The sequence below is a fragment of the Haliotis rufescens genome, unplaced genomic scaffold (assembly GCF_023055435.1).
Source record: "Haliotis rufescens isolate VD_foot unplaced genomic scaffold, xgHalRufe1.0.p SCAF_40, whole genome shotgun sequence".
NCBI classification, from domain to species: Eukaryota; Metazoa; Mollusca; class Gastropoda; order Lepetellida; family Haliotidae; genus Haliotis; species Haliotis rufescens.
In genome coordinates this window covers 3628020-3640599 of record NW_025964113.1, presented here as the reverse complement: position 1 = coordinate 3640599, position 12580 = coordinate 3628020, and the positions used below count along the sequence as shown (strand labels likewise).

The 12580-nt window shown below is 36.4% G+C and overlaps 1 protein-coding gene across 3 annotated transcripts in view; it reads right to left on the bottom strand.

Annotated features, from left to right (window-relative positions):
* Positions 1 to 263: 263 nt before the first annotated feature.
* LOC124138900 (MICAL-like protein 2) overlaps positions 264 to 12580 on the bottom strand; it is a 52862-nt gene continuing 40545 nt past the window's right edge. Inside the window, exons 7-12 of one of the 3 annotated variants that reach the window (XM_048382700.1) lie at positions 10378 to 10477; positions 9602 to 9675; positions 8506 to 8620; positions 8156 to 8202; positions 7016 to 7119; positions 264 to 3626 (exon numbers count right to left, since the gene is read on the bottom strand). In XM_048382700.1, the coding sequence (XP_048238657.1) occupies positions 7016 to 7119; positions 8156 to 8202; positions 8506 to 8620; positions 9602 to 9675; positions 10378 to 10477 (440 nt within the window). In that variant the 3' untranslated portion in view covers positions 264 to 3626. Of the gene's footprint in view, positions 3627 to 7015; positions 7120 to 8155; positions 8203 to 8505; positions 8621 to 9601; positions 9676 to 10377; positions 10478 to 12464; positions 12505 to 12580 lie in introns of those variants that run through there. The other 2 variants (XM_048382701.1, XR_007218161.1) reach the window with 2 other exon arrangements.

The window sequence follows — 12580 nt, the reverse complement described above, 5'->3', positions numbered from 1 at the left end:
TATTTCTGTCTACTGATAATTTGCCCTCACCAAATGTCGAACACCTGCCACGTGATGACATAAATACTGTTCGGCTCGATGTCACACTCACTCTTACATGCTTAATGTCCAAGAAATGTCATCTACATACTATTGTCAAAAAGAGCATGAATGTCAAATTTATACAACTGACCATGGAAAGCAACACTAAATTTGTCCAAACCTTGACATTTAAAATGAACAACCTCAAAACATTTATGTGTTGGAATAAACACAAAGTTCAATATCATTACACATTTTATTGTCAAAAGAGCAAATATGTACAAATGATATCATGTCAATCAATGCTCTTGCTTTATGCAGTTTGCCAAGCAATATGGCAAGAAATATGACCAAAGTTTACACCATAGCACCATTACAGAATGAATAGCTTCCAACACAATATGATATATTATATATATATAAATTAAACTGCTAACTTACGCACAAGATTTTGTGAGGAATACTGTTAAAAGCGGCGTTAAACTAAACACACTCACAAGATTTTGTGAGTGAATATAATTGTGGAAAATCTGAGATTTGAATAAATTATCAACAGATCCTTGTACTGCAAAGGGGCACAACTCAAACAATCATCAATCAGCTCCTTTGACCATAAATATTTGAACCATTCTGTATCTTATTGACTGCCACACATACACAATGTTCTATCATATGATGGAATCAAATCAAAATAACAAACTTCTCATTTGATCTTTCTTTCATTTCTATTTCATAAGACAACATACAGTTTAAATTTAAATGTATCTTCTCATCAGTTTACAGAAAAAATACTTACAATGACTAGTCAATATGAGACAACTAGGGGCCCATTATATCAAACATACTGGTACTTCCTATTAATTTCAGTAATCAGCATGAGCCATTACTCGATGAGTAACTCCAAATGATTACTTGGTATATTGTTAGAACTGATTTGCTAATAGAAAAATGCTATGTATATGCAGATAACAGTTGCATTTAAAACAGATGTTGCTTTTAAGAAAACCGATTTAGAATTAAAACTTAATAGTGCTCAAGCAATTACATGCATTAATGATATAAATCTATAATATCAGTATTAAACAATATTTGTACAATGGAAATGCATTCTGCTAATAGCATACATACTTCAATATATATTTGATTGTGTACTATTTTGATCACTGCACTGTTTTAGAAGAAATACCATGAATCTATTCAATGGTCATCACATCAATCTTGTGAAGAAGGCATTGGTTATGTGATCATGGGACATTTTTAGGTTGATGAAAAAATGCAAAATGTCAATATGTATTGAACAGTTTGAAGTGGAACACTTCAGATGATTAAGCCACAAGAGAAGCTGCGAGAACATTTAAAACTAAAAGAATCAAATGCTGTCTAGTGTACAAAATGATTAATTACACTGTTCAATGTTTTGTTGAGATATGTTGATGACAGTTTTCTGATCCCTCTTTTCCTGCTTGCAGTGTTTCTTTGCACGAGCATGAAATATTTCCCTTTTTTTTATTACTGAACTTTAATTCTATACTTATTGCACATTTAGGTTGAATCTGTAATCCAAGTAGAATAATAAAAAAAACACTGCTAAAACTGTTCATGCAAATTTAAAATAATGCCAAATTATAACATGGAAATGCAGTATACCTTATTCATTAATATATTATAGTTCAAAACATTGTCAGAATGCCCATTTTCTAATAGATTGTCTTCCAACCAGAAACTCCTGTATTGCAGAAGTAACATCATATTTCATAATGACTGATACAAATGAGTGACGTCAAGTTCATTTGATCATAAAATATGGAATTACTTCTACCAAACAGAATTTTCGAAAAGAAAGCCAACGAAAATGGGCACCAGCAAAATTCTGATAATTTCTGAACTCATCTACAGATAATAAATAATTATTCAATTTTGGAAGTCAACTACTATTGTCTTGATACATAAGAATAACATACTATATATAACAGCACTATAAGGTTGAAGCACAATAAAATGAAAACATTAGTCATTTCAAGAGTATATTACTGTTGAAAAAAAACATATACATGTACCTTATTGCATCTGTTGAAGTCTTTTGCATTTCAATGCAATGTTACAATGTCCAGAAAGACAGTTTAGTATTATGACATAAATAAGTTTGTAATGACTAGTTTCTAACCACATACTTGCCAAACAGTGTTGGTGTTTCATTAAATATCAAAATTGATCTTTTCTTTTTCCGGCCTCCGTTAAAACATTATTATGATTATTCTGACTTGACTTGTCATCAGCTACACGGGTAAACCACAAGGCTGCAATACAAAGTAACTGGACTGCAAAGTTTACTCTGTATTTACATGGAGCGGTCGGGCATCCTAGTGGTTAAAGCGTTGGCTTGTCATGCCAAAGAGCCGGGTTCGATTCCCGACATGGGTACAATGTGTGAAGCCCATTTCTGGTGCTGGAGTATTGCTAAAAGCGGCATAAAATCAAACTCACTCACTCACTCACCCACTGTATTAGGGCCAGAATAATTTTATTACTTCTTTTATGGACTGATATCCACGATATTGGCAGTCCAAAAGAAAAAAAACACCCCCCCATAAAACAACCCAACAAAACAACAATCTCAAATCCTACTTTCTTATTTTCTTCTTGTCGTTATATTTTTTGGAAAAAGAAAAACTTTTCCTCTCGCTACAAGTGGATCTTGTCCAGAGTCCAAACAGTCAAAATGTCGATGCTATTTAGACACAAAGTTACAGAACACAATTATTTCCTGTAATGGGATTCGTTAATTCTGTTTTTGTTGTTGCAAATTCGCTAAAAAGTGAAGGTCAAACCTGTGAAATGAATATGCAGAGACAATTTTCTGACTATGGTCTCTGAAGTAACAAAATTAATTTGGCTTGAAATACAGGGTTATCTCCCTTTTAAGTCAGTGTAAAGATTATTTGATGATACAAGCCGAATACAAATGTGGCTTGTTCCTTGGTAGAGTGGTGTTATCCATTGTTCTTGTGATGTACTCTTAATAGTGCATCCATGACCACTGAGTCAATGCAAGATCAAGGTGCATATCAACATGTTTAAATATCCCAGAAAGGTGCACCTTTTGGCAGATGTCCAACATTCTAGGCATCACTAATGTTTCTTGCTTCTCTTAGAAATACTGGCAATGTTACTGTGGACATGGATTGTTCATCACACAATATCTGCTGCTGGCAACCAACCCTTGGCCTTGCCAATAGAACTATGCATTAACCATAAGGCAAACCACTGGCTGTGACATGGGCCTGACATTGCATACAATGGTACTAAACATTAGCTGGTCTTCTTGGTCAGGTTCAAGTGTGTAGTTCTGGAGACGCTCTGTTGCAGCTAAATCAGGAAATGAAGTAAGTATCTATGCCTAACCAATGACAATTAGGCATGTCCAGCCTATTTGGATGAATGGAGCCCTCCTTTAACCATGTTCAATATGGAGAGGGCACACTTGCATCAATCCTGTCCTCCTTGCCCCTCTAGGTTGGACAGACTGCCACTGCCACATTAGTACAGGATGAAGCCACTTGTCTTTGGTTTCTTCTCTTCTTTTGCTTTGTGGCCTTTGGAAAATCCTGAAGAAGAGAAATAAATGGTTTGCAAAAACTTGACAAACATTCACAACCACATTATGTCTCCATTACAGAAAAATGGACGGAGGATATGAATAACAAAATCTGATTCACATTTAGAAAAACTGTGAACACTGATTTCAAAAACTTTATTCTAAGCTTCCTTTTAAAATCTAATGTTGGGAATAATGCCATGAAATTGTTGATATATAAATGATATTTATTTCATTTGGTGTCATTAATTCAGTCAATACAGCAATCAGTATGTTAAGCCACAATAATCAAATTTCATCCAATGTCCATTCAGGTAACACAAAAGGCTATTTATATTTTTCCATTTATTTTTCTCAAAATCAGCCACAATACACTGAAGAAGACCATCTCATGTGATGAAAGTAATGATGAATGCCAGTAATGGCAGCTATCATGAAGTCAGACATTATTTTGAAGGGAAATCTTGTAATTTATACTGGCCTTAAATAAGCAGTGAAGTGTAAGCATTATTTCTACATTTCATAACATATACAGTCTAAAATATACATCAGGGAGTTAACTGACTATGACAGTCAAGTTCCCACCCTTGCCGAACTAGGCTTGAATTATGGAGTTATATTTTGGCTGGGCTAACAAATTTATGCATAGTCCACTTAAAATCGTGTAACAAATTGACACACGGTTCAAAAACTGCCCTGGAGATATTGGTCGATTGCAGGGTTTGCAAAGCATGTGTACCACCAACAGATATTCTGCAAACTTTTCATGTTTTTAATCAAGGTGTTCATGTGATTTGATCAAAATAGATTTTGATTATCGATCAGATCTTCTTGACTGGGAGCTGCCTTTTTGTTTGAAGCAAATGCAAATGATATGAGAAGTGGAATCTAATTGGTCAATGGGAGTGATGTAGAAGGGATATAACTCGTAATAGCCACTGTTGGCGCTACAACCAAGCCCAGAAATTCCAGCCTAGTTCAGCAAGGGTGGAAACTGGACTTTTACAGTCAGTTAACTCCCTTGCCTAGGGAAGATGGAAATAAAGAAACAAGGCTACAATTAAAACATCTGTCAGCTTTGCCCCTTATTTCCTTTCGTATAGCAGTATATGTAAAGTTCTCAATGTATATACTTAGTCATCAACATATAAATTAGTGGAGCGGATATGTGAAACAATTGTGCATTAATGACCAAAATAATGAATTTAAAAAGAAAACAGGTCAGAGCAATCCATCTAAATGTCATCCAATGGGGGTCAGCTCACAAAATGGCCACCATATTTATTAATTACTGTTGACCACCTTTCTTCAGTACTGTTTCAATCTCTACAAATTTAACTGTTAACTTGTTTGTTAAAACATCATGAGTCATGTCATGCCCCCAACAATGTCTCTAAATTCATCACAATATATAATGGGAGAGAAACCTGCACGTTTTTGTGCTGTGTAACAGAAGAATAGAAACAGAAGGGACACCTTCCACTTAGACAGAAATGTAAATCTGGACAAAAGGGGATGAAATAGATTAGGACTCTACATAAACCTGGTTGCAGAATATTTTGCAGAAATGTCCTCTTGATGCAGAAGTGTCCCTATTGTGGAGAAAATCACATGAAGCACGTCTCACAGCTTCATGCTGTGACAGTCAGTTCACAAATCATGGATTAATTTGTCCCAAAACAGGATTCAATTCATAAGAAATAGTTAAAGAGATTGCAGAATTTAGGAAAATTGGTTGCAGAATATATACATTTTTTTGAAGGTTTAGCTGCGGAATTCTGCAGGGGCTGAAATATCAAAGGACAGTTCTACATGACTGAATTGAAACGGTCCATATACATCCAGTACTTGTCCTGTTACTGGTGTTATAACATACAGATTGATTGCTATGATTACACACGCATGGTACATGTAATTATTGCAGAAGCTCACAGCAGCTATGTTGTAAATGCAGCATTTGATGAAGTTCTGAAGCACACATTCAACACTGTTTGCTTATAATAAGTTCTTGTTTGCATACTCATCTGCAGCTTTGTCAGTGATGATGTTAATTTGAACAGCACATGGTCACTACTTCACGGGTTAGAATACACTACGTTCCTCAACTTTGGAGTGTAGCAGCTGGCTTGGTTCAAACGAGAGAAACCAGCTAGTACTTAGACCACATTAGCAGTGCTTCTCACTTAACAACATATTCCATAGCCTTGTGTTTGCTTGTTTTGTTTTTTGTTTAACACCACACTCAGCAATATTCCAGCTATATGACGGCAGTCTGTAAATAATCAAGTCTGGACAAGACAATCCAGTGACTGACATCATGAGCATCGATCTACGCAATTGGGATACGATGACGTGCATCAACCAAGTCAGCGAGCCTGCCATAGCCTTGTGATGATGATTGTACACATTGCTTCAATATGAGGCAATGGTAGGGTTCATGCATGGACGAGGGCTCATTTGACTTCTGTGAGCTGTACACGGACTCATTCCATTAGCCAACCACATACAGACGCATAACCAGTACAACACAGATCGCCCACTGTATAAGTCACTGGTGATGGATGTGTATACAAACCTCTCAAGTATTGACGATGACACAACAGATGAAACAGTAGTACTACATAATAGTACTTATATTTTTAATTTTACATCTTTGACCATGGCTTCTTACTGTTGGAACTTTTAAATACTGTAAACTATGTTAATACTAAACACTCATATAACAAACTGGCAGATAAACAGAACTGTTTTTTTGGTCCTGTTCATATGCTGTACATATACTGTATATGTGCTTACAACAAACTAACTTTAGTGGTCCCTTTGAGTTCGTTATAACCTTAGTTTACTGTAGATTCTACTCTCCTAAATAGTTACAATGGTCTTAAAACTTTCTCAGCTTAAACATAATTATTATAATGTTATTGGTATATACCATGATATACAGCAAGCATTTGATAATTGAGAGAGTTAATATTTCCATTTCATCATTTAAAGAATGAAGAAGAAACAAATTAGACATATACATCATATATATTTTTGTGAGAAGGAAAACAACATCTTTGTGAAGATTAAACTTTCTTGAAATAAAATGAATGAAATCAGTTATAAGTACCCTTTTGGGAATGTCATGGATCACAAGAGATATGAGGTTTAGACAGAGAAAGGTGCACCAAGAACAGTAATACTAAGGTTTTAACAAAACAAATTTCAAATTCAAATGAAACAGCGAAAACTATTCTTTAGTCCAAATTTTCTTTTAAAAGTATGATGAATCATCACAAAAATAGGATGGCAGTGTTGAAGAAGGCAACATGACAGCGTTGTTGACAAACACATGAGACCCAAACCCATCATGCTGCTATTAGCACAACTGTCACCATCATGCACTAGAAATACTACCTAAATCCACTGACGGCATATAAGGGCACGTACGAATGCCCACCACCTCTGAATCCAACCTTGAACATAGCCTTGGCGCATCTGCCTTTGTCTGCCTCTCCGCACTTTAGACAAAACAGACAGGTGAGATATGGCGGCCATCTTGAAAGTGGATATGCCAAACGAAGGCAGTTATTTCTCTTGTAATACTTGATAGATCCAGTGTGTGAGTGAGTTGGTTTATTTCAGTTATATCTAGGGGAGTCAGTGTGATGTGGGAGGAAAGCCCGAAGTGACAGAAGTTGTAGACCTTCAGAAAAACTTGGCAGCTTAGAAATGCAACTCTGAAATTAGTATGACCTATATCATTGGAAGCTCATGTTGATGGTGTTTTTTAACTTCAATATATTATATTTGTACCCTCTACGTATTAATGAACTACACCGCCTTCCTCTCACATCAACTTCACCCCACCCTGCCCAACCTACTTGTGCAGTGAACTAAAGAAGCTTGCATGTGATGTCATGACTGCTGACATGATTCATCGATGTACCCTTGCAACGAAAACTAAAAGTCAACAATACAATACACCATAAGGCTTGATTCTGTATCCCTACATCGTTTCAAAAATTAATTAACTATCTGCACATCAAATGTAGACAATGTTGAACGGACTGACATTCTGCCCTTCTCATCAATGTCTTAGCATGTTTCATCATGTATTGGTGTTGTCTAAAAATAACATGAAAATGTGACTTAAAAAAAAACAGATTTAAGAAAAGTTATTTGCTTTTGTTTTCCATTTATATTTCAAATTAGAAAAAGGTCCAAGCAATTTTACTAAGAAAAGGTGTATCATGATACATATTGTATTGTGGCTAGTTATCATTTCAGCTCAAGTATACCACTGAACCTTTCATGGAGACATTCCTGTAAATATCAAGAAATACCAGAAATGTCCCTTAAAAGTTGAGTATGATAAATCAAGTTCTATTGCTGACACAAGCTCAGTATCCTCTCCACAAATAACTTCTGTAACGAGGTTCCTCCTATAAAGCATCATGTTTAAATAAAATTAAAAGCAGTTTCATGCCCTGTTCATCCCGCTAAACATCTGTGGTTGAACATCCATCCATCACATCTGCCTATAAATATCTTTACCTTTCTCCTCTAACATTATGGCAATGTCTTTGTCTTCTTCCTTGTATCTGAAACCATTTAACAACATCTTAGTAATCATTGTATCAATATATACTCACAACAAAAACAAATCAAAAGAAAGAAACTGCTGCCTGGAATTTTTATTGGAATGAGAATTGAAGAGTTACTTCCCTTCCCTTATTGGACAACGTTGGGATCTTTTTTCCAACTAAATTTGTTAAAAGACAAATGGAAAGAATCTTTTAAGAATTTATTTCAGGAAGATGGATTGTCACTGAAATGACACTTAATGTGGTTCCATCCTAACTGAATCTTGTACATATCCTGGGAAATAATAACATGTATCATACCTGATCCTGTCTTCGTCGATGCTGTCGACGATGTTGCTGCGCTGGTTGACAATGGCCAACTTCTTTTCTATCAGGTCAGCTTCCCTCTTCTTCTGAGCTTTAGTCTTCTTAGATTCTGACGAAATACAAATCATAAAATTTTTGTTTCTTGCCTGTGTAAACAAGTAAGGATGCGAATGTTGTTTAATGCCATAGTCAGAATTAGTCCGGAAATATCATAGCAGCCATGATCTAGTCCTGACCAGAACATACGTTCATATTATGAGCAATGTCTCTCACTGTTTGGAACCCATGAAGACCCAGTTTGAGTATGTCTTCAGCAACCCATGCTTGTCTTGAAAGGCGACATATGCTTGTCGTAAGAGGCGACTGATGGGATCGGGTGGTCAGGATCGCTGACTTGGTTGATGCATGTCATCGTATCCCAATTCCACAGATCAATGCTCATGATGTCAATCACTGGATTGTCTGGTCCAGATTAAACTATTTACAGACTGCCAGCATAAAGCTGGAACATTGCTGATTGTAGAATTAAACAACAAACCAAACAAATCGCACAGTTGGGATGCGATGACATGCTATGAACAGTATCACCAAGCCTGGATCTAATTTCCACTTTAGCCACCTATTACAACAAGCAGACTACTGGTCTCTCATTATTCCTCAGAAAGGGTCTCATCATGATAAAATAAGAGATGAACAAAATTAGTTAGTGAGTACAGTGTATTGTCATATGCCACTTTTAGCAATATTCCAGCAATGTTACGACAGGGGACACCGAAAAATGGGCTTCACACATTGTACCCATGAGGGGAATCAAACCCAGGTCACCGACGTGACAAGTGTACACTTCTACCATAAGGCTACCCCACGGCCCCTAAACAAAATTAGGATTGGGTGGTTACACTGTGTGATCTTGTGTGTCACTGTCTGCAGACAGCATGTCCGTGTGTGATCAACATAGTGTCAAGGACTGTCGGCTTTAATTGAGGGAGGCCAAGTTTGTTTGGGTTTGGTGTTCAAAGGAATCACAGAGTTTGTTTCATGTTGCCAAATTATGTTGTCTGAAGGGACACAAGCTTTATTACTTAGTTACCTGGTATCATGACAAGGTAATTCAGCATTTCATCGATGTCTTCCTGTTCATCCTCCAGATCCTGCTGTTTGGATCTGTGAATCATAACATTTATAGTGTTACATTGAGTCCATCATAAACATGCTGAGAGAGCAGAAACTTGCGGTGGCTTCTGTTGACCTGTGTACCCACCTAAAACTTAATATTTGATTGAATCTGCTCAGTGAATGAACACTATTTCAGTCAGTTCAGCTTGACGGGGGAGGGATGCAAGCCTTAGACATTTACCACTTTGACGAAACTCACATGTACGGGTATGTGCTGACAAACAAACATTATAATCAAGGCTAATTGGTGACTCGAACCCATGATCACTGGAGTGAGTGAGTGACTTGGGTTTCATGCCTCTTTTCCCACAATCACTGGATTCTGGCACACCTAAGGGATGCTCCATACACACTTGGCATCGCATCCCCTGAACTGACCACAATGCACAGTCCACATTGTTATTATGTCCCATTCCATCAGGCAAGGTATGCAAAGATGGAGTCACTGGGTGTGGGACAAGATCTTATGCAATTATTAGCGACATCAGGACAGGAGACAGCAAAACTAATCTTTACAAATTGTGAATTCACAAATTGCTTTGCTAAACCAATGTGCTATTAAGCAATGTTCTAATGCTTGTATGAATTCAATGAATTTCTGCTTTACACTTCACTCATGCACTAAGTTCAGCTGAGTTGACATGTATATTCAGTGTCTATCAAACAACACAACCCATTACTAGAACTCACATGTATATAAGGTCAGCCTCTTTGCGAACCAATTCGTTCTTGGAGTTAATGAGTTTGAACCATTCAATCATCATATTATCTTCCTCGTCAGTAGTATCCACTGAAAAACAAAATCAGATGCTAAAACTGAACCTTTGTCACACAGACATGTCACAGCTGTCAATCAAGCCAAGAAGTTGGAAACCACTGAGCCACACAAAATACCATTTTACTAATATAACACATTTTTGTCACCAAATATCCATATATATTTTAGAGGCAATCATTTTGTGCACATAGTTGTTATCTCCCTTAGTCTCAAGCTGTATATGAAAAAGCATATCAGTTTGCAGACTTGAAATGAGACTTTGAACAAAGTTTTTTTAACAGTAAAGAAAACAAGAAATTCTAAGACTTTCTTTGGTGTCAGTGACAAGATGATGCTCAATGGTTTGACTCATGGACAGTGTGCATGTCTGTGGGAAGTCTTGGACACTTGTGTCAGTCACTGTGCAGACAGTCAGCGTGATGGTGGAAGGGAGGACGGGGAGGGCATCTCTAGATGCATCCAGACTATGTTCAGATTATCCAGGCATTACACTTGGGATTTCTACAGACGATTATAGAAAGGTATATGTATTACATTAAAATAATGACTCGTCAACCGTAAATATTATGTTATTTACATGTAGAATTTTGGATAATTCAGTGAAGAAGAATGATAGGACAGTCTTAGGATATGGGATACAAGCTAACGGTGCTATGTGGAATTTCAAGTAATCTTTCAACAGGGAGAAACTGCTGTTCCAAATATCTTGTTTCTATGAAAGTTCTTCAATAATGAGATCAAAACAAGACTAGATCGTTCACAGCAGACACTATCAAGATACTCCAAAAGTGAAACTCATGCAGAGAATGTCATACTGACAGTTTCTATCATGCATATACTCACTAACTCTTGAGAGAACATACCGAGCTATACTTATACTCATTCATACCAAATAATAATTTAGTATCTAGTATAACACAGGAAGTAAGATACAGGTATGACATATTTTCCATGCATATCTAGAGATTCAGTGCCGACACAGCCACTGTTTAAGAAATGATTACATGAGGTAAATATTTCTGATAGCTGAACCCAAATACTTTTTTCCGGTTCCTATCATAATGCCCAATAAAATCCATTCAAATTATTGTCCATACCCAGTTTAGACTTGTTAGGGGAATTTTGAAACTGGAGTTAGTGCCATAGATATGTATTGGAAGTACAGAAACCAAGTGTGGTTAAATGGTTGAGAAAAGTTTAGAAAGAAGGGAGATATATTTGATCTCTTCACTGTGTGCTATAATGTACATAACCTTGTGTGTTTACATGCATGTGAACATACATCACAAGAACTTGGTCAAAAGAATTCAAATACAAATTTCACAAGTTAAAAACATTGCAGTTTACATCATAAGTCATACATGAACAATTGCACATAATAAATACACTACCTTTTCAGCTTTATTCTCACTTGTATTAAAATAATATGTAAATTGCAAACAGATTAACAACAATGTCAAGGCATGTTTCTTAAAACTACACAGAACATTCATACTACTCACAAAGCAAAAAACAGATGGCATGACTATTCCACACAATATGTAAAAAGAGTTAGAAAACAATAAGGCCTGGGTAAATTGCAAAAAATGAAGAAACCATAACAAAGTACTCCTTGGATTCCAACCGAAGATACTGGCCATTGAATAAAAAACCAAAATACACAGGTTGAGGTGGGGTTATTTCCTGGGTGAGGTTAAACAAAGCATTGTATGGAAAAACATAAAAATTGAAATAAATATACAATTGGCAGTATTTTGTATGATTGTCAGATTGTTTTGATTTTGATGATGAAATGAAATGAGTCTATTCTTAAGGCATGATGACACATGGGATGACAATGATGACATGACAACATGATGACGAGGATGACAAGGGTAATGACGATACAAAGGGAGGTAATAACCTTGTCACCAGGTCTGCAGTACCTCAGTGCTGTATACGGTCATGCCATTACACTACCGGAAACACAACATAAAAAGCAACTGATGAAAATGGTTACCCCAGGAAAATCAACTTATTCTCCTTCTTGCCTCTCTGATCTGAAAGGTTAGAATAGCACATGAAATTCGTTAGGTTAACAGGCGTATTAGGCACGGAGCGTCAGATGAGATTATC